Source organism: Panthera uncia, chromosome C2 (assembly GCF_023721935.1).
Source record: "Panthera uncia isolate 11264 chromosome C2, Puncia_PCG_1.0, whole genome shotgun sequence".
Lineage (NCBI taxonomy): Eukaryota > Metazoa > Chordata > Mammalia > Carnivora > Felidae > Panthera > Panthera uncia.
In genome coordinates this window covers 69,166,256-69,187,637 of record NC_064810.1, presented here as the reverse complement: position 1 = coordinate 69,187,637, position 21,382 = coordinate 69,166,256, and the positions used below count along the sequence as shown (strand labels likewise).

The following is a 21,382-nucleotide window of genomic DNA, read 5'->3' as shown; positions in this document are numbered from 1 at the left end:
GACGGGGCATCAGGGAGTGGTGCAGGGAGGGTGCCCCCCTCTTCAGTACTTCTCCCTCCAGCAAGGAATTAGCAGCAGCCTGAGGTTTGAAGAGCCACACAGTGGCCCAGAGTCTGAGTGGGACTAACATTTGAGATCTGCTAGTTCAGCAGCTCTCAATTCTTTCTTTCTTTTTCCTTCCTTCCTTCCTTCCTTCCTTCCTTCCTTCCTTCTTTCCCCCCTTCCTTCCTTCCTTCCTCTTTTCTTTCTTTCTTTCTTTCTTTCTTTCTTTCTTTCTTTCTCGTTCGTTTTATTTATTCCTTTTGAGAGAGAGAAAGAGAGCATGCGTGAACGTGAGTAGGGGAGGGGCAGAGAGAGAGAGAAAGAGAGAGAGTCCCAAGCAGGCTCTGCACTGACAGTGAGGAGCTGGACGCAGGGCTCAGTCTCACAAACCATGAGATTATGACCTGAGCTGAAATCAAGAGTCAGATGCTTAACCAACTGAACCACCCAGGTGCCCCTCAACTTTTTCTTTTTAATCCATATTCACTTTTGATAATGATACTGAAACCCTCACCTACACTAGAAATTCTGATATGCCTCCCTGGACCAGAGAGGGGTATATTTGTCCTTCCTTTGAGAAAGATTGCTACCTAAGAATATTAGTCAAGCTTTATATTCTTCAGCTTAAATTATGAAAATATTGTTTTGTAAAAGTCCAAATATAAAATTATAATATTGAAGAAACTATCTACACAGGCCTTTTGTTTTACCTCACGCTTCTCCGGAGATGGGCTTCCCCGTCTCTCCCACCGCCCCTTGGCCCAACCAGGTTGAGAAGGACTGATCTTTTATGTGACCAACTGGGGAAGGAGGAGCACAGAGGGGCTTATGAAGGATTGCTAAAGGTCACCCGGCTAATTAGTGACCAGAGTTGGGCCACCATCCTGCTATGGAACATTGCCTCTCTGGCTCTCTCACTGTTTTCCAGCGGCCCCAGTGTAAACACGGTAGGCAGGACGAACAATTTGTATCACTTGGCTTTCCCCTGGCAGATGTTCTGTTAAGCTATGAAAAGCATGGATGATTGGCAGTTTCCATGGTGACGGATTTGCCAAGGATTAGCTCCGAGTGAGTCATGGCTGGGGCTCCCTCCAACGCCATCCTCTTCTGGAACAAGAGAACCTCCAGGCTGTGGAGAGGAGAGAGGAGTTTGGAAGAACAAACAAAAGTCCCCCCACCTTGTGTCCCCATCTCCAGTCAGACATATGATTTAAATTACTTCAGATATTTTATCTCAAGGGCAGGACACTTCCTGAGAGGAGCAGCTGAAGTCTAGGTTTCAGTGGCTTCTCTGGATTTATGAAGCATGTCCTTTTGTCCTTCTGTCCTTCTCCCCGAAGTCCACCACACCCTGCAGTACTGGCTGCAGGGTGGGGCTGGGACCTTGGAGTAGATTCTGCATTTGCTTTGTTTCTTAGAGCACTTTCCTTCTCCAAGCTACACAACCAAACTTGCCCTGAGAAACAAATATCCACCCCACAGAATGCTTTTCTCTCTCTCTGTTTCTTTGTCTGTCTGTCTCTTTCCCTCTCTCTCTCCTCTCTCTCTCTCTCTCTCTCAATCACACACACACACACACACACACACACACACAGCCACTCCAGGGATTAGGGACCACAGTACATGGAGGAACTAGGAAATGGAAACTCCCAGAGAATGGGGTCCACAGGTTTAAGGAAGAGAGAGCCTCAAGTAAGGACAAGCTGGAGTGGGGCTCACTCCACTGCATTCTGATGAGTAGGATAGGAACAAGAGAAAAGAAGGAAGCTTTATAATTATTGTCATGTTTCTTTTTATAATTTTATTTATGGAGTTAACATATAATTTTATCAAAATTATTATAAATATCTGTAATAATCATTAGCATTATAATAGCCTACTAGGTGTGGAGCTGTGCTGAGCACTTTACATATAGTCTTTCACTTAAACCCCACCACAGCCCCACTGCTTCGATTAAGCACAGATTTACCCTGAAGGTAATGAACCCCAGACTTCAGGGTCCCTCACTTGAGTAAGCTCCTGCTTACGCCCTGTTCTTAATTTCATATTCATAAGTCTGTGTTGTTTTTAAAGTGTCAGACCCCATAGAACCTGGACCCTTCCATGGGTTCTGTTATTATTCCATTTTATGGATGAGGGAACAATAACAAAGAGAGGTTATTTCCCCAAGGTGCTGAACCCCATTGCTTCCCACCTACTTTGGAGAGGATGCTGGAAGAGAGAATGCACGCTTGTCTGGAGCTGCCCCCGACCCAGAAGCCAACAACTCTGGCATTTAGTTGAATTGAATTGAATCCTGGGATTTAAACATTCCATTATTTGACACTGTCTCAGCAGAAACTCTAAGGCACCGAGAGGGTGGGGCCTGACAGGTTCTGCCTCAGAGAATGGAGCCAAGAGGGGATGAAAGGTTCCTTTGGGAACAGCTGAAAAACCAACCAATAGGTTTGGAGAAGGAGTGGGTTTGGAGTTCAGGTGGAAGGTAAGGAGAGACCACCAGAGTCCTTAGGAACCCAAGGATCTCTGAGTGAGGGACGGAGCCCGTCTTTCCTGAGTGGACATTTCTTTAGCACCTCCTAGGTGCCAGGCACTGTGCTGAGTGCCTTATAAATGCTCATTCTAACTTTAACAACAGTTCTGTCAGATAAATAATCATATCCCCATTTGTAGACGAGGAAACTGAGGCTCAGAGCCACACTGCCTCCAAACAGTAACAGACTGCTTCCTTCAGGACAAAAGGCAGCAGAGAAGACATGGAACTTTAGTGCATGGATCTTCTGCCTTTTAGTGCATGGATCTTCTGCCTTAATGATAGAGAAAAATAAACTCATGAACTTAAAAGAAGAAAGAAAATAGGCACCAGAGATACAATTAAGCTAAAGCTGAAGGAGAAAATTAAAGGTTTCTAAGAACACAGATTTGGATTGAAAAGCACCCAGGAGGAAGCTTGGAACCTCCTTGAGAAAGAGTCGTTCTTTAATGAACAACTAACAGAAACCAGAAAAGCCTAGAAAAACTATTAGGCTTTTTTCCCCCTTAGGAATTCTCATTTTCAGTAACAAATAAGAAAGTAGGGTGGGGAGTGGGATTGTGATGGCAGGCAACAAATGAAGTGTGTGTGCTGTGGTTGACTCCCCCCACCCTCCGAAAGGACATGGCCATTGTCTTGCAAATGTTGTAAGCCTGTGGTTACTTGACATACTGGTTCTTTTAACCACAGCTTATTTTTGAGATGTAGAGGGGATGAGTTCCTCCCCTGGCCATCCATGCCTGTTTTTAGGTCAGATATTTGAACTGGGGCATTAAGCCCAAGCACCATATTCACCTGGTGACACCCACCCCAGCTATAGGCATAATGTCAATGCCCAGGAGACTATGGATGGCGCTGGATGTTTAGCCTCATAAACCTAAGCTGGTAAGATGATGGCCAACACCAGCTCACATATATACAAAAGCTGAGACAATAAACATGCTAAAAGTCTGTAGAACTAGGGTGGAAGACCAAATCAGGAGGCATATGAAGGAAACCATATGAAGGAAGCTGTTTACCAAAGTCACATGTGCACAGACTACATTGTCATCCTGATGCAGGGAGAAATGTGGTTTCAGGTAAAACAATTAACTGCTTCCTGGAACTGGCAGTTTAAGACCTACCAGGAGGGGAAATGCCCTGGTCCAGGCACAGACTAGTGATTTGGAACTGGTGATGAAAGTACCTGTGGGTAAACCAATGTATAGTGCTGATCATAACTGATAAATTCAGCCTTCTTGTGGGGGAGGTAACCCCAAATTAATCATACAGCTACTTGGTTATAAAAGGGAAATCCAAGAAAAGCATGGGTGTTAGAAATCAAGAAACTGTATTACATAGTGGAAAGAACACTGATTTGAGATCAGGAAACTTGAAGATAGTACTGCAGTTAGTCTGAAACTTGGGTAAAATCACTTCTCCTCTTTGGGCCTCAGTTTCCTCATATGTAAAATAAGAGGTAGGAGTAGATAACCTATAGGACACCTCTAGCTTTAAGAATTGTTGATTCGGGGCGCCTGGGTGGCGCAGTCAGTTAAGCGTCCGACTTCAGCCAGGTCACGATCTCGCGGTCCGTGAGTTCGAGCCCCGCGTCAGGCCCTGGGCTGATGGCTCGGAGCCTGGAGCCTGTTTCCGATTCTGTGTGGCCCTCTCTCTCTGCCCCTCCCCCGTTCATGCTCTGTCTCTCTCTGTCCCAAAAATAAATTAAAAAAAAAAAAAGTTGAAAAAAAAAAGAAAAAAAAAATTGTTGATTCTAAGTAGCCATTTTAAGCAGTTTTAGGAAGCCTCCCAAGAAAAGTATAAAGATTAAACAGTAATTATAAAATGGACACAAGTGTTTCCCAAACTGTCTTCCATGGAACACTAGTGATGAATAGTTTTTCTTTAAAAAATAATGTAAAATTGTTAAGTGAGTTTTGGGAAACACTGTGTTACATTTCTCTTCTTAGCGATGGATGATGAAAATTAGCATATTGTAGGCACTGGTAAGTCCAGCAGTAAAAAACTTTCTAACCTTATTTATCAAGATTTTCCCAAGCTTTTTTTCCCTTTAATATCTGTAAAACATCTGGACACCAATGCTCTCGGAAATAGTATTTGTTCTTCTACACCCACCCTAAATTCAGCTCTAACATTAACAGTGATATCTTAAAATGGTAGCAGAAGCAGACAGAAAGCCAAACTAGAGAATCTCTACAATACTTGACAAGCATGGGCAAAAAATTACTAAATCAAAATAATTTTTCTAGATCCAGCTGGCAAGCGAGAAATTTCTAATTCACCAGAACTAGTGCTCATCTGCTTGGGAATTGTGTAGTCACGCAAGGGTGAAATTCTGGAAGTGACAGTGTCAGTGTGCAAGCCAGTCTAACAGGTGTGCATAGATCACTACAGTAGCCTGGCAGGAATGACCTGCCTAGCAGGTACTTCCCTGTCGTTGATGCTTTGTGTCTGTCCTACTGACTACCTACCCTTTGGCTTCTCTGTTTTGTCTCAAAAGCCACCTTCTAGCTGTCTGTGTTCCTGAGGGTGGCCTTGTCCATGTCTATCCTCTCTGTTCCCACTGACCAGGATCCCAGGGCATCCCACACCAGGCCAGCTATCAAGACCTGTGATCAAAGGTTGGGTCATGGACTGTAAGGGATTCTGGGTGAAGAAAAGGGCTTTTGTTATGAGTATAGAACCTGGTTGGAAGCAGGAAGCAATTAGGCTTAATCAATCACTTTCCTAGACAGAGCATACATATCAGTGGAGTCCTTGTGGGTCTTTGTAAATGATCTGATGGAAGGTGCACAAAATGATGTGACAAATTGTAGGAGGTACTAAAGTGGCAGAATCATTAGTGGTATGTAATCTTACAATGCTGAATGAATGGGCATAAAATTGCTAGGGGCTAGGAGCTAGAATGAGGAGGCCATTGTAGATGTTGGGAGGCAATGTGGCCAGGCAGGTGAGTTACCGGGGAACCTGGTGACAAGTGGGAACCTTTGCGGAGGTCAGAATTTAGGAGGTCCAGGAAGGGCTGGTATTAGTGGATGAAGTTAGTGGGGTCTGGGAGTCAGGTGAACATGGATATTTGGCCAGGGATGCCCTTGACACCAGGTAGTTCTGGCAGTGAGCTGTGAGCCCGTAGCCTTTGAACAGAGCCTCCGTGACAGATCTGGTCTCAGGGACACTGGTCAGAGTGAGGCAGGTTGTGGGTATCCTTTTTTGATACAAATAAGACCTACACATGCCAAAAAGGAAAATCCTACAGAAGTGCTTATAATATAAAGCAACAGTGTCCCACTCTACCCGTTACCACACCAGATACCCCTCCATGGAAGCAACCACTTTTTATTTTTAGCACTTTGGGAGCTAGCTGCATATTTACCAAACAATAAGCTTGAATCTGTAACTTGATGAATCAAAGATGTAATCTATTGAATCTGTGTTCAGAAGTAGAGTTTAGCTTACTTACATGCTCCTTCATTCACTTCCTAAATTTTGATGGTTAACGTTGCTTTTTTTCTTAACTTTTTAACTTTAAATAATATTCTCAAATCTCTGTTATTTTATCAATTTTGGGCTACATCCTTTCATTCTTTATTGTTGGTGTGGGAAATTGAGATTCTGTGTTGTGTTTTAAGATTAATGTATTACAGTCATATTTATTTTTATGTGTAAAATATTTTTACAAGGAATACTTCATTTATCTCAAGGGAGTCCCTAATTGTAAGGGAATCTGTATAATCTTTTTGTATTTGTGCTTTTTTTTTTCTTTTTTAGCAGCAGGCAAAAGTTTATTAGAGTATAAGATTAGAAAGTAAGAGTAGTAGCTAACTTCGGCTCACGTCATGATCTCACAGTTTGTGGGTTCGAGCCTCGCGTCAGGTTCTGTGCTGACAGCTGAAAGCCTACAGCCTGCTTTGGATCCTGTGTCTCCCTCTCTCTCTGCTCCTCCCCTGCTCATGCTCGCTCTCTCTCTCTCTCTCTCTCTCTCTCTCAAAAAATAAATAAACATAAAAAAATAAAAAAGAGAGAAAGTAATAGTAGTAGGAAAAGCTCTGTTTACAGAGAGAGGACATTTGGAAGTGAATGCCCATGTATCTGTGCTTTAGAACAGTATCAGGGAAGCAATAACAAGTTGATTATTAGCAGGTGAATGGGCAACATCCTCTGAAAACTGTAGTCTACAACTTTAAGTGAACAGACACAGTTTCACATACACACAGACACACAGACACACAGAGGCTCAAATCTATTAAAAAAACATTTTGGTCTTAAGTTTACAAGTCAACAATCTTTGTAACTTCAAAGGCAAACTGGCTCAGTATTAGAAATTTCTTTGTTCTTTTTAGCAAACACTAGAAATTCTCCTTTATGATAACAAGATACAGAATAAGTTTAGAATTAGCTTAAAATTAGTTGCAACTGGTATAAAAATATTCACTAGCCTTTTCCTTATTTACCTACCAAATTTAATGGCTAGCTCAAAAGGCTAGATTCATTACTAGAATCTTTCAAGTTTTCTTTTCCTTCCTTTCTTTCTTCCTTCCTTCCTTTTCTTTTCTTTTCTTTTCTTTTCTTTTCTTTTCTTTTTTGTATATAGAGAGGGGCAGAGATAGAGAGGGGGAGAGAGAGAAGTGGGGCTCACCTGAAGTGGGGCACGAGCTCACCCAATGCAGGGCTCAAGCTCACCTAATGTGGTGCTCAAGCTTGCCCGATGGGGGACTCGAACTCACAAACCATGAGATCGTGACCTGAACTGAAGTTAGATGTTTAACCCACTGAAGGCGCCCTTCAAGTATTTTATTAAATGCATTGAAGCTTGTAACAGTTAAGCCAGACTTGAGTGAAAGATTATGGGACTTATATTTTTGTTTTTCAACAGTACTATGATGAAATTATTAGTGCTTTTTGTGTTCTACTTCTTTCTCTGTCTCTTTTTAAAATTAGTTCCTAATATCAGTTAGTCATAGCTTTACTTTTATATTGTCAAGGTAGATAATATTCATATTCCATTTTGTAACTAGAGTTATGTCCTCTGTGCTTGTCTATAGGTCAATTTTTAGACGTCAGAAAACAGTAAACATGTATCCTATTGTGACTATGTAGCTGTTGTTCATTGAAGAGTGAAGCAGCAGCTAGAATTCCATTTCCTTTGCTGTGATTCTAATGAGGTCCTTGTGCCGTTTAGGGGAGAATATTCCTAATATCGTGGCCAAATGACTTACTTTGTTCTTACATTTTATTAGTTGTGTAAAATCATGTCATGACATGTTAGCTTGAATCCTATTTAGACATGGACTTTCTTCTTCCCTTTTCCTGGAGTTTCAATAAGCTTTCTTTTCTCTTGTTGCCAAAATATACAGTCAGCATGTCCTTAAAATCATTCAGTTTGTTAGTCCGGTTTGTTCATTGTGTTGAATCCAGTTCCTATTCAGAGGCCTCTCTCTTGGGGCCTCAATCCTTCTGCTCAATATCTTCTGGTTTCTCTGCGGTACAACTGTTATTCTGGGACTCTACTCCATTTCCGAGTCAAACAGAATCTTGTGTTTTCCTCCTTCATGGTTTACATCCTCATTTTGCTGGAGTACATGCTTTAGTATCTTCCTCAGAAATGATATGTGGGAGGTCAGTTTTTTGAGCTCTTCTCTACTAAACTTTGCTTTCACTTAATTGGTAATCTGGCTAAAATTCTCGTTTCAAAATAATTTTTCCTCAGAATTTTAAAATCAGTACTCCATTGTTTTCTAGCATTCACTGTTGCCAAAGAGAAGTCTAATTTTTTTCCTTTATAAGTGTTCAGTTTTTACCTTTGGAAATATTTAGGGTTTTTCCTGAAGTTGCACAACGATGCATTTGGGTATGGACTTTTTATATTTTGATCTTTGTGTTGTCTACTCTATGGGATATTTCAACCTGTAGACTTGTGTCTTCTCCAGTTTGGAGACATTTACTTCTGGTTATCTATTATTTACTTCTCACTTATTTATCTGGTTATTTCTTGTGTTTTCTCTGTTCTCTCTGCATCTCCTGTTAGCTGGATGTTGTAGCTGTAAGATATTTCCTCTATTTCTTCTCTTCTTTCCTCAAATTTTGTACCCCTTCATCTTTCTGTTCTCAATTCTGGGATACTTACTTTATCTTTCAAATCTTCTACTGCATTTTTAATTTTAGTGATCATTTTTGTAATTTCCAAAGGTTCTTTTTTGTTCTTGCACTATTTTTGTTTTTCATTGCATCTTGCTTTATAGATAGAATATTCTTCTTGGGTGTGTCTGGAGCTACTCATTACTATTTTCTTCAAAATTCTCTTCTGTGTCCTGATTTATACTTTTATTCCAGCCCAGGTTGTTCTATTTTTATCATGCATGTATTTGTGTATTTGTTGCTGGTTTTCATCACACCCCTGGCAATCTTTGGTTGCTGGCATGGATTCCTGGCTGTAGTGTGTGTAGGTCTGTTTCCCTAAAGGGGCTCTTCCTTCACAGGCAACTTGACAGCAATAGATTTGTGAGAACAGCTAGTTCTTGAAGAGGGCTTCCTTTGGGTGTAAACATCCACACTAACAGCCCTGGTTTTCCTCGGGTTTATTCAGATCCTCTAGAGAAGTTTTCTAAGGCTTTCTTTTCCTTCCCTTTCACTGTCATTTTCACCATTCTCTGTGTTCCAGACATCTGTAGCAACCTTTCGTCTACTTATGGCTGATGCCCCATCCCAATCCTCCTCTTAGAGGCATGTATGCATTTCCCCCTTTCCTACCCTTTTAATAAGATTTTGGGAAGAAGAGAAACAGGAGGAAAGAAGAGGTGCCTAATGTGTGGTTTGAAAACAAAAAGCCCTTTAAAAATTAGTTTTCCCCAGTTTCAAAATGATCACTGTAGAAAATTGAGAAATATATATATGTATAAGCAATAATATAAAAAATGATCTGTTTTCTATCACCCAGAAATAACATTGTTAACATTTTTAAAACATGTCCTGGTTCTTTTTTTTTTTTTCCCTATGCATAAATTTATCTGTTGCCTTTTTTTTTTTTTTTTACAACAATGGGATCATGCCATATATGTTTTCTAATATGCGTCTGAAAATGAAACAATAGCTTTTGAATATCTTTCCATGTCACAACATATCTCTGATAACACAGAGCCCTGGTATTTACTGAAAGACATATCATCACTTATTGAACCAATCCCTTACTTGTAGACATTGGGTTCCTTCTCATTTTCACTATTATAGACAAGCACTTATAAACATTTTTGGCTACATCTGTACTCATATCCTTGACTATTTACTGAGGATAAAGTCCCAGTCTTTAATTGCTGGTCCCAGAATTAATCCCAGAATTAATTGCTGGTCAACCCATGTTCAGTCCCAGTGTGGGGCCCCCATTCAGGGCACCCTTTGAAATAGGCCCTCATTAGCTCCCTGGTTCCATACCTTCACCTCACTCCATTTCACCTGAGCTCCCCCAACAAGCATTATAGAAGGTGGGGGGTGGGTAAGAGCATAATTTTCAGTCAGAGTGACTGAGGTTGAATCCTAGCTTTCCCACTTACTAAATGTGTGACCTCCGGCTATTTTAATTAACCTTTCTGATCACTAGTTTCCTTTTCTATAAAATGGGGGAAATAATTCTACTTTTCTGATGTGATTGTTGTGAGGATAAAGCAAAATAAAAAATGCATGGAAAGCATTAGCACAGGCACTGGCAGGTTGAAAGTGTTCATAAATCCATAATGATGGGTTTAGACCCAGCTCTGTCCCTAAGCCCATGTAAATCTTCCTGCAAGGCCACATTGGAGATGCACCCACCCCTTTGTAAAACTTTCCTGACCAGGACTTATAGAGCACTTGTGGGCTGGACCTACTTTTGACGTTCAGAACATATCATCTGTTGCATTCTTCTGTGTGTGAGCATGGACAGAGGTGATGCCCCCCCTCCCCATCCCACACTGCCCTCCCTCCCCATCATGACTAATTTATGACTTCTCATGAGTGTGGTTGGGGAATAGAAGCAATAATGAAGAGGAGTTTGTGACTCAGTTCTTTAGACTGTTCTCAGGATTGTTCCTTAGAACTTGCTTAGAGCCCTTTGGTCTCTGGCTCTGGCTGTTGGATGCAACCTGCCCCCCAGGACACCTGAACCCCAGTGTAGTCAGTGGGAAGCAGAAGCAAGGAACTCTGCTGAAGAGGGGAAAGCAGGTGCTTTGCTAAGGCTGAGTCTCCCCAGGGAATTGGCAGGGGGGGGGGTGGGTAGAGGCAGAGCTCAGTATGTGGCCACAGGACCTTTGTGCAGCCTGCCAGCTGCCTCACTCACCCTCATTACTTTGCACTGCACCATAAGATGCTTTTGTGGCCAGCAGGGCTTTCCTCCCAAGCATCATCCAATCCACAAAGGTCCCATTCATGCCCCACGGATGCCTCCCTAGTTGCCAGGGGAGATTGAGAAGCTCAGTTGTCAGAACTGCAGATGGAAGGGCTTGCCGTGGGATAGCTTCCAGGAGAGGGCCCTGATGAAGAGAAGGCGATTCATGGAGTGGAGTTCGTTGCTCACCCCTCTCCCCTGTCTGGGTGTCTTTCAGGAGTCATGGCTGGTTTCAACATGGGGGGTGACCTCAGGGAGCCCGCTGCCAGCATCCCCCTGGGCTCCATAGCAGCTGTTGGCATCTCGTAAGTAAGTTCCCCTCATGGCAATCAGCTGGAGAGAGGGAGAGAAAACCCCAGGCAAAAAGAGGGGATTGCCCCTTTTGTTCTGAGAGTGCCCCAACTGTGGCCAATCTATTTCATATTCCAGTTCTCCTTTTAACACTCAGCGGGCTGGAAAATTCACGTCTGGTGGGTTCAGACGCTTGCCCTTTCATACCCCCTGCCTGGGAATGCGGGAGGAGGAGGAATCCTTTCTTTCCTTTCTCCTCAGCCTCCTGCCCCTCCTCCTCCCCCACTTCCATTTTGAACTTGGGGATTTTTTTTAACCATTGGTTTTCCAGGATCGTTGGGAGGAATTTAAAGGTGAAGAGTTTTGCAATCAGAAACGTTGGAATTTCTATCCCAGCTCTGCTGCTGGGGGGCTGTGTGATTTTGAGCATTTTACTTGGTTCTCTGAGCCTCTGTTTCCTTTCTTGGAAAGTAGAGATAATGAGAATATGTGTGCCCCAGAGACTGTGGAGCAGATACTATGTGTAAAGACACATAGCAGGCTCTCCTTACCAACCCCTCCCCCCCCAACTGTCCTCACCCGGCCTGCCTCCCCTGCACCTCTCCAAGGCTGTCAGGCTCCCTGGGTTTTAATTCACACTGTGCCACCCACAGGAGCAAACCGAGTGGCCTCGGGTCTGCTTCTGACCTTCTAGAATCTTCTGTTTTATTCTCAGTACTACAGAAAGAAGCTTCTCTGCCTTCACTGGGTAGACATGACAATGTCTTGAGAAGTTAAAAGTGCCCGTATTATTTCAACCATGATATTGTTAAAATATTCACAAATGCTGACTGTGCTCTTAGCTTATTATAGTGGCACCATCACTTCAGTCTATTTTGTGCTCAATATGGCTGTGCGTGGGGAAGAGAATGGAGACAACAGAGCATACATGGGGTGTTGGGAAGGAAAGAGAAGAAAGAACCCTGCCTCATTTGGAGGTCATAGCTGGGAGGCCCCTGGAGGAACCTTTGGCCCATCCTCTCACTGCCCAGATGGGAATGAGGCTGCGGGGATCATGTGACTTTTTCAAGGTCACAGGGTGCCTGGGGGCAGAGCCAGGTCACTGCTGCCCTTTTCACACTTGGCTCGGCTCTCTATCATCTGGGATCCAAGGAACAGCAGGACCAAGAAGCCTGAAAGATCATGTACTTGTTCTTCAGGGGTACGAAGGGGGGTTGGGGGGCTGCCCGTCAACCCTGCCTGAGTCCCGGCAACCTAGAGGTCAGTGGGGCCTCTCGCTCCCCACTCCCAATACACTTTGTGTGTTTTTCTTCTTTGATGTCAGAGACAAAACAATGATACACTTTTTTGGCAAAAGATGCTAGAGGAGAAAGAGTACTGAAAGCCCCCTCAGACAAGCGAGGGAGGCTTTATGACTGGCCTTTCTCTTTCCTTCTGAGACAAGTCCCCACGGGACCCAGGGGCTGAGTTGGGTGAGTTGGGACGGGGTTGGCCTAAGTCAGGGATGTAGCTCTGCTCCACTCTTGGGGTTTTTTGCAGGTGGTTTCTGTACATCGTATTTGTCTTCCTGCTGGGCTCTGTCTGCACCCGAGAGGCCCTTCGCTATGACTTCCTGATAGCGGAAAAGGTGGGTGAGTCCAGCACTGCTGAAGGGCTCAGTCTGCTGGTTCCTTTATTTGCTCCCATAACAAATGGCTACCTCCCTCTTGCAGCCCTGCCTGGGAATCCAGAGAGTCTTGGGCCCAGGGCTGAAGTAGCAGGGGAAGAAGGGCAAAAATATGGAAAAGGTAGAAGTTTTTCTTATAGATCCCTAGAAACAGATAACAGCCCCTGGAAAGGCACTTACATGCAGGTGACTAAACAATAGAACACAACCATCTCTTCATGTCAGAAATCAGGACAGAAACAAAGGATACCATCAGCAAAAATCCCTTGCTCAACCAGTCCTTCATTTTTGCCAAAAGCCTCACCTCCTACCATGAGCAGAAAGTGCTGCTCTAAGGAAGCCAGTAAAAGGAGGAGGCTGATGGACAGAAAAGAGGCAGCTAAGTGGATGGAGTCCAGAACACCAGGGTGAGGCCCGCCTTGCCCTCTGAGGACCTTGACTCTGTGTTCTCTCCCAGGGGTGGGCTGGGGTTGATCTGGCCGTGATATCTTTGTTTCAAGAGCTGTACACGCCGCCTGCCAGAAGGTTAGCAAATTCCTCACGTTCCACTGCTGCCCTTTACAGGATAGAGGTCGTGTGACAGTCAAGGACACTCATTTGGGATCTCTAGAACCTAGGAGAATAAGATTCCCATATGCTTTTCTGGAAATCCCCAAAAACTCCTACCTTCCCTTAAGTTCCTAGAGGATGAGTGGACCCTGAGATTCCTGTTAGTTATCAGAGAAATGTAGTAGGCTAGGAAAGTTTTCTTTGTTAACTTCTGAGTGTTTCTGCTCATATTTTGGGAGAAAGTACTATTTTCTCCCGGTGAGAGGCTCGGCAAAAGCTACTTTGCTCGTCTTCATGGAGGGCCACTGGCCACTCCTTGGGGCAGCCTGGGGCAGAAAACTCTGAACTTTCTCTTCTGAGCTACTTTTGGGCTTGGTTTCCACATTAGCACATGTTTCTTTTTAAGATATGTAGGCCACGATGTAAAGATGACTTATGTTTTCAAGGGTCTTGACTTTACTATGAAAGCAGGTTTTAAAAGAGGGGAGCTGCTCAGGTAATGAGAGGACTGTCACCCCACTTCCAGGGACCAAGGTCTTAAACCCCCAGAGAGAGGTTTGCTCTCAGGGAAGGAATCTACAACCCTCATGTTTAACTGTCTGCATGCTTCCATCTTGAATTTCACCTCCAAGGGGCCTTTTCTCTAATTGTGGAATGAAAAGCTTGGCTGCATCAGAGGAATTAAAGGCCTCAGGGAACAGCTGATCCTTTGACCTGGGGAATCTGCCTGCTGCTGTCTGCAACTTGCCAGTGGCTAGCTAGCTGGCTAGCTCCGCCTGCCTCTAAAGCTGGTTTCTTTCTAGTAGATTCCCTCACAGAGGTCCTTTCAACCACTTGAGGCTCTTATCTGGATGGAACACAGCAAATTATCCCCTGGTCTGGGGCTCCTCTCTCTCCCTCCTTCCCCTCCTTTGCAGAAAGAACTAAAAACAGGTATGTGGGATGGGAGGCAGCCTGTATCCAAGGAAGGCTACAATGAGAAAGTAAAAACATCTCCATGGACAGCACGGGAAAGCCTTTGTGGGTGGAAATTCCACTGTTAATAATAGACACATGAACTGGGGAAGCTTGCTTGGAATGCCACCTGTCCCAGACATTGAACAGGTAGGCAAGCATTTAGCCAGTTGGGGGCACCTGCTAAACCGTGCTTGGCAATGATCTGTGGGAATGACATTGTGCACACATCAGGATGAGAGGTGGAGAGTTCATTTTTTAGAGAGGAATAGACTGTGTCTTAGAATAGACAGTTGTAAAACCTAAAAGAAAGGAAAGATACTGTTCTTGGTTCTCAGCAGCAAACAGGGGCTGGCACAGCAAGTAAGTCAACAGGGACAGAACCTACCAGGGCAACTCCAAAGTGGCGGCACTTTGGTGTGCTGTTGCTCCCCAAAGCCCCCCCCCCCCCAAAAGGGATCACACAGGACTTCCCCCCCTCGAAGCCTTGAACCTTGGCTTTCCTCCTTTTGGCTTTCGGTGTTCCTCCTTGGGACTGACTCAGCTGCAGTAGCAGGCACATACTCAGGCAGTGAGCTGGGCCACAAACAACTTTATTAGCACTGCCTGGAGAATGGAAGGGTATAAGTGTGCAGTGTCCCACATGGTTACTTGACCCAGCTCACCACCCTCACCTGATTTTAGTAAACTGTTCATCCGGTTTCATGTCTTAGCTATGGCCTGTGTTCTGAGCCAGCCCATCTCTGAGCTCTTCTGGGCCCCGCGGAAGCAAATCCTCCTCAGTCTGGTCTGTGTGTCCTGAGGGTCTCCCCTTCGGGCACAGACCAGGGCAGGCCTCCAGGATGCTCCCCTTGGTGCTGGTTCTCTCAAAGCTCCTCAGTGCACTTCTCTGTCTTTCTGTCGGGTGCTTTCTGCCAGAACACTTACCTTCAATGGCTGCTGGCTGCCCCGGCCTTCTTTCTGCAGCTGGTCAGTTCATCTGTTTCTTTTTGGGTTTCCTGCAGCTTCTCAGATCTATTTCTAATTATTTGGCTTCCCAGCCTACAGTTTCTCTAAGAAGTTTCTTTTTTGTTTTATATCCATGCCCCACCGAAACTTTTTCCTGGCTTTTGGGTGTTAGTCTCTGTAGTGTTACACTTTCTAAAAAACCTTTAGTACGTTGTGGTGGCTCTGAGGTAATCTATGTAAACCACAATACTTGGTACATAGTAGGTGCTTATTAAATTTGGACTCCTCTGTACATTACTTATGGGGATAACCTTATAGATGGGGCATATTTTTCCCTCTACAAATCCAGCATATTTAGCAGGATAGGAAAAAAAAAAGTCAGTCCTAATATCAATCCCAATATTATTCAGTTATAGAAAAGGGAGTTGTATAAAGATCAGTTATTAGTAGGGGTAAAACTGAACAGATTAAATAATTGTTTCAGAATAAACTTGTATACAGTTCAGGAAAAAAAAATGTTTATTAACATCCAAAAGACCAAGTACTTTAGGAAGCCTGGAGCTTGCTATCTAGCAAAATAAGAACAAACTAAGTAGGAAAAGTACCCCAAAAGCATCTTTGTTAAAAATGAGGTATCCATAGATTTGGCAGTCATGGTTTCATGTATTCAAGAGGGACCTTGAGTGCCCAGGGTACAGGTTGTGCTTGACAAGATGGGGTGGGGCAGGGCCCTCGGCTGGTGAAGGAGCCTCGCCAGCTGTTGAGTATCCACCATCCAGCCCATCCTGGCTGCCCTCTGCTCCCCATCACAGACACGGAACTGCCTCTCAGGAAGTGAAGCCATCTTTATTTCCTGATGGAAAATGGCTATGAAGCGAGAGAGAAAACTTGACTGAAAGTTGAGTTGTTGGTTATTTTGTGGTGTAGGGTCCGTATTAGAAAACTCATGTCTGATGTGAGAGAAAACTAGGGGACTGTGAGGCAATTTGGGATTATAAAGGGTTTCAGGATATACTCCTGAGTAACATCAAGGGCACATAGGAATTGGATGAGGCAGAATGAGCACCCTGCAAATGACTTTGAATCCAATCCTTCAGGAGAAGGGAGCAGCCAGTGGATAGGTGGGATTTCTTAGTGAAGCTCCAATGGGAGTTGGGATATAATATGAAAAGCAGAGAGATGGAATTATGATTTTTATCAGTAGTTACTGAGGAAAGAAATTAGGGTAGTTCCCACCTCAGGTAATATGTTGGAAAGACAGAATTTTTTGTGATGGCTCAAACAGGTGTATGACAGAGGGGTGATTTTTTTTTCCCCCATAAAGAACTGTTGACACACATCTGCTCAAATAAATGCTCACTTCCATCTCCACTGGCACAGTTAGCAAGTCTGTAGTTCTGTATGAATAGAGACAGTGATTAAATTCTCCAAGGGCTGGGAGCAAAGCTGTGTGGTTTCCTGCTGTGCCTAAAAAGTCTTACCCTGTGCCCAGCATTGTGCCAGGTACATAACCTGTCCTCAGTGAATGCTTCCAAGGATGGATGGATGGCAGATAGAGGGGACAAAATAGGATGCACATGGGAGAGAGAAATAGAATGGAGTTCTTATAATTCATCCAGACATGAGACATTTCATTTTTCAGCAAAATTGACAGAATAATCAGAATAATAGGTTTTTTTGTTGTTTTAAATATTTATTTATTTTTGAGAGAGAGAGAGCGAGCAAACCGGGGAGAAGCAGAGAGAGAGGGGGACAGAGGATCCAAAGTGAGCTCCATACTGACAGCAGAGAGCCTGATGCGGGGCTCAAACTCTGGAACTGTGAGATCACGAGCCGAAGTCAGACGCTTAACCAACTGGGCCACCTAGGCACCCCAATAAAAATTTTATATAAAAGGATTATCAAGTGAACAGACCATTGTAAACACAATTGATACACTGGACATAACAAGTCATTATACCTGGACAGTCCCCTCTCCTACCCCTAGCCCAAAGGTCCTGCAGGAATCCCAGGGAGTGTTTGTGGGAAGGCTAGCCAAAGATGGGCATCCTGGTGCCAGAGACTCCAGCTCCTGGGTCAGCCCCACACTAGGAGGAAGCCAGATTAGGGAATCTCATTTCCAATCTGAGTAAATGGACAGACTTTCAATAAAAAAAATTTTTTTTAACATAAATATGTATAATCTTTTGGATAAGAAGCAATACAGTTTCTGCAAGGAGATACCATGCCTACGTCTCCTGGAGAATTCTCTGAAAGGACAGCGTGGTGGGTACAATGCACCTTGCCCAGTGGTTCTCCACCCTGGCTGTGCATTAGAATCACCTGGAGGGTTTCAGAAACATCAAGGATGTCTGTGCCCCACCCTACACTCATAAAGCAAAACTTCTGCAGTGATTCTTAGGTATAGCCAGATCAGAGAACTACTAATTAGATTTTCTATAAAGCTTTTGATAAAATTTCATCATGGAGTTTATGTATTTTTAAAACCAGCAAATACAGGATGCATTTGGTCAAGAAGACAGAAACAAAGGTTAGAGGTGAAGGATTGCATCTCAGAATGGATCAGAGATTGATAATGGAGGCAGTTTATCTGCCAATTTTGTGAGGCATCCAGGGCACGAGTCACAGTGAAGTCGTGAAGCTTCATGAATTCCATGCGCATGTGCTGAGCCTGTTTGCCAGACTGTTAGGTGTGGTGGGGCAGGGGCAAGATGCATGAGACACAGGAGCTTATGTTGCACTGCAAGATAAGCCATGAGTGTAATGGACTATAGCCCAGAGTGGAAATTACAAATGCTGTCAGAATATACAAAGAGAGTGATGGGAGGGGCACCTGGGTGGCTCACTTGGTTAAGCATCTGACTTGGTTTTGGCTCAGGTCATGATCTTGTGGTTTTGTGAGTTCAAGTCCCACGTTGGGCTCTGTGCTGACAGCATGGAGGCTGCTTGGGATTCTCTCTTTCCTACTCTCTCTGCCCCTCGCCCAGTCCCTCTGTCTCTCTGTCTCTCTAAAAATAAATAAACTTAAAAAAAAGGGATAAACATTAGATGATATTAATTTCTTCTAGTTATAAAATGGTAAGAAGAGCGGGGGTAGAATAGACATAGACACCTGTGATAATGAAGAAAATAGACATGAGAGATTCTGGGGATAAGATGAGGTAACACATTTAGGGAAAAGTAATCCACACTGAAATGAAGTTCAAGTTAGGCTCTGCAGTGGACCTGAGTCATGTTCATCAGGCCCCTGGCATCCCTGACCATTTGGGGGTTATTCCACCTATATGTGATCTTGGAGGGAGTGATGAGCCCCACTTAATATTAATAGTACAGAAGCCCGAAGGACAAGACGCTCTCTTGCCTGCCCCTTTGTGGCCTAAGTAGGGCATGTGACCTAGCTTAGACCCATCAGATGCTCCAAGTGTAATGAATGGGACAACAGTGAAGGGATAGTGGGAATTCATCTGCAGGGAAACAGGGTGCTGGTAGCATCCTGGTCAAACTGTTCCCATTCCAGAGTCCAGCTTGTGCCTCCAGGCTTCGGTCTTGCCGTTTCTGAGCATGATCTTTCAGCTTCGTGATGATTCTGTGAACCTCCAGTGTCCTACAAATATATTCTTTTAAAAGTATTTTGTTTCTAATCAGGAATCCTGGCTGATGCAGGTTTCCTGTGATAATTTATGAGCCAGGAAAGAGGTCTAGCCACGGACTAGTATTCCATGTAGCTTGATGCCACTGACCCAGTGAACTGACAAGGCAAGGACATAAAAAGTGAGGTGGAGAATCTTCATCATGAAGGGTGTGACAAAACCATGCAAATTAAGATGACCCCATCTGTGATCTTTGGACAAATGAGCATTTGGAACATACAGTTCTGGCCACCGTGCCTATGGTAAAGTAGAATGGAGATGGGCATCTCAAATAATCAGAAAACAGACTTCCCGCTGGGTACAGATGAGGTCCAGCTCAGGGCAGGGATGGGGAGTGGGGGGACAGTTCCTGACAGCCTGTGACACAGCTGCATGGCCAGTAGCACTGATCTTTGCGAGTCAACATCCAGCAGAACAACTGTGCCCTCTCTTAGTCTATCTGTTGGTGATTTGTGGGCCACGTGGGTCATGGAGCTCATTCATTCCTTCAGCGTTCGAAGCTCTGTGTTGGCACCGATACTAGGATGAACAAGATAGGGGCCCTGCAGAAATGAGGCCTCTGGGACCACTTGTGTGGGAGGGTGTTACTCACCTTACACTGAGGTGCTACGGGGTCCGGAGGAGCAGCCGCTGCTGTGAGGGGCTTGGGGAAGGCCTCATGGAGGAAAGGAGGTTTGTGCTGAGTCTTGAAGCACAACTGGGTTTAACAGACAGACAATGAGTAGATTAGGAGTGGACAGAGGGTGTTAGCTGGCAGGGAAACATTCTGACAAAGACTCAAAGACTCTGAGTGTGTGGGGTATGGGGCTACAAAGGTCACAGACCAGGAAGGGGCCGAGAATGTCAGGGTGTTGGGAAGCCATTGATATTTTTATGGCAGTGACATTATGATCGAGTTTGAGTTTAGAGACGTCACTCTGGCAGAGGCTTGGGGATAATTCAGAGTGGACAGAACGTAGAGGCAGGAGGCCAGTTGGCCAGTGGTTCTCAAAGTGTGGTCCCCAGACCCTCAGCATCAGCATCAACTGGGAACTTTTTAGAAATCCAAATTCTTGGGCTCTTCCCTAGAACTGCTTAATCAGAAACTCTCAGGTGGGGATCAAAAATCCGTATTTTAACAAGCCCTCTAGCTGAGACTGATGCACGCTCAATTTGAGAACCTCTATGTTGTCCATACAAGAGGTGATGGTGAGCCAAACTGAAATAGTGGCGGTATGAATGAAATGGGATGGAGTTGGGAATATTGGAAATATATCCGAGAGGCTGAATCTAGAGGACTAATGATCGATGGGGTGCAGATGGTGCTAGGGAACAGAGAGGGACAGGCATATTCTGGCATTGGGTAATGAAATTGCTTCCTTATATAGGTGTCCCTGGTGGGCTTCCTGTTCCTTTTGGGCTTATACATCTCATCTCTGGCCTCCTGTATGGGAGGACTCTATGGAGCCCCCCGGATCCTGCAGTGCATTGCCCAGGAGAAAGTGATTCCCACACTGGCCTGTCTGGGGAAAGGGGTGAGTGATCCTTTTTTTGAGAAATGTACATTTTGCTGTGAACCAGATTATCAGCCAATAAGTTGCTTAAGTCTCTCCAATTAGAGCCAGTGGTCAAGTTCTCCAGAGTGGGAGAAATGAGAATGCAGAGTTGTTCTCTCCTGTCCTCTGGCAGCCTTAGGGCGGAGCCAGTTGGACAAACCATCTGTCAATGTCATAGCCACCAGAACCCCTTGGCACTGGGTTAGCTAACTGACAGAATGGCATCTTGGACCCTGAGCAACAGGGAAAGGGAGTGTCACATCCTTTAATAAAAATAAATTTGGGATCCTCTCAGTTCAGCATAGAAGAAAAAAATCTCTTGGTGAGGAGGGGAGCTGGACCTTGCAGCTCAAACTCTGCCCTTGATTTTTGCCTTTCCTTTGGGGTTGCTGTATGATGATTTCTCATACCTCAGGCCTCTGGGCCTCCTGTCAGTCTTCATGGCTCAAACTCTCACCAATAGAATATAGCTTGGTTGAGTCACGAAATGATAGAATGAGACATTCCTAAAACCTAAGCGGTGACAAAAGAGAAATAGAGAGAGAGAGTTAGAGAGAGAGAACCCCACTTCCCAATAATGTGGTTTACTGAGAAAGAGTTCATTTCTGTCTTATTGGAGCACCACAGAGACCCTCCCCCAACCCCTTCCCACCCCAGACCCCTCTCGGGTAGGGTCACCAGCCCTCCCTTACCATCCTCCACTTCTGACCCATCAGCCAGCATGGGCTGGGTGGGAGCACTGACTCTCATCTCTGTACCTTCTATGTGGTATATGCCTTTTCTTTTACTTTAATTTCATGTATTTTTATTAGGTAATGTATACACAGGGCTCAAAACTAAGAAAGATATAAAAGGTATACATTG

At 44.3% G+C, this 21,382-nt stretch overlaps 1 protein-coding gene across 1 annotated transcript in view; it reads left to right on the top strand.

Moving 5' to 3' along the window:
* SLC12A8 (solute carrier family 12 member 8) overlaps window positions 1-21,382 on the top strand; it is a 115,176-nt gene that overhangs the window by 62,950 nt on the left and 30,844 nt on the right. The window contains exons 5-7 of the mRNA XM_049629463.1: window positions 11,143-11,230; window positions 12,756-12,843; window positions 20,351-20,497. Coding sequence (XP_049485420.1) covers window positions 11,143-11,230; window positions 12,756-12,843; window positions 20,351-20,497 — 323 coding nt within the window. The remainder of the gene's footprint in view (window positions 1-11,142; window positions 11,231-12,755; window positions 12,844-20,350; window positions 20,498-21,382) is intronic.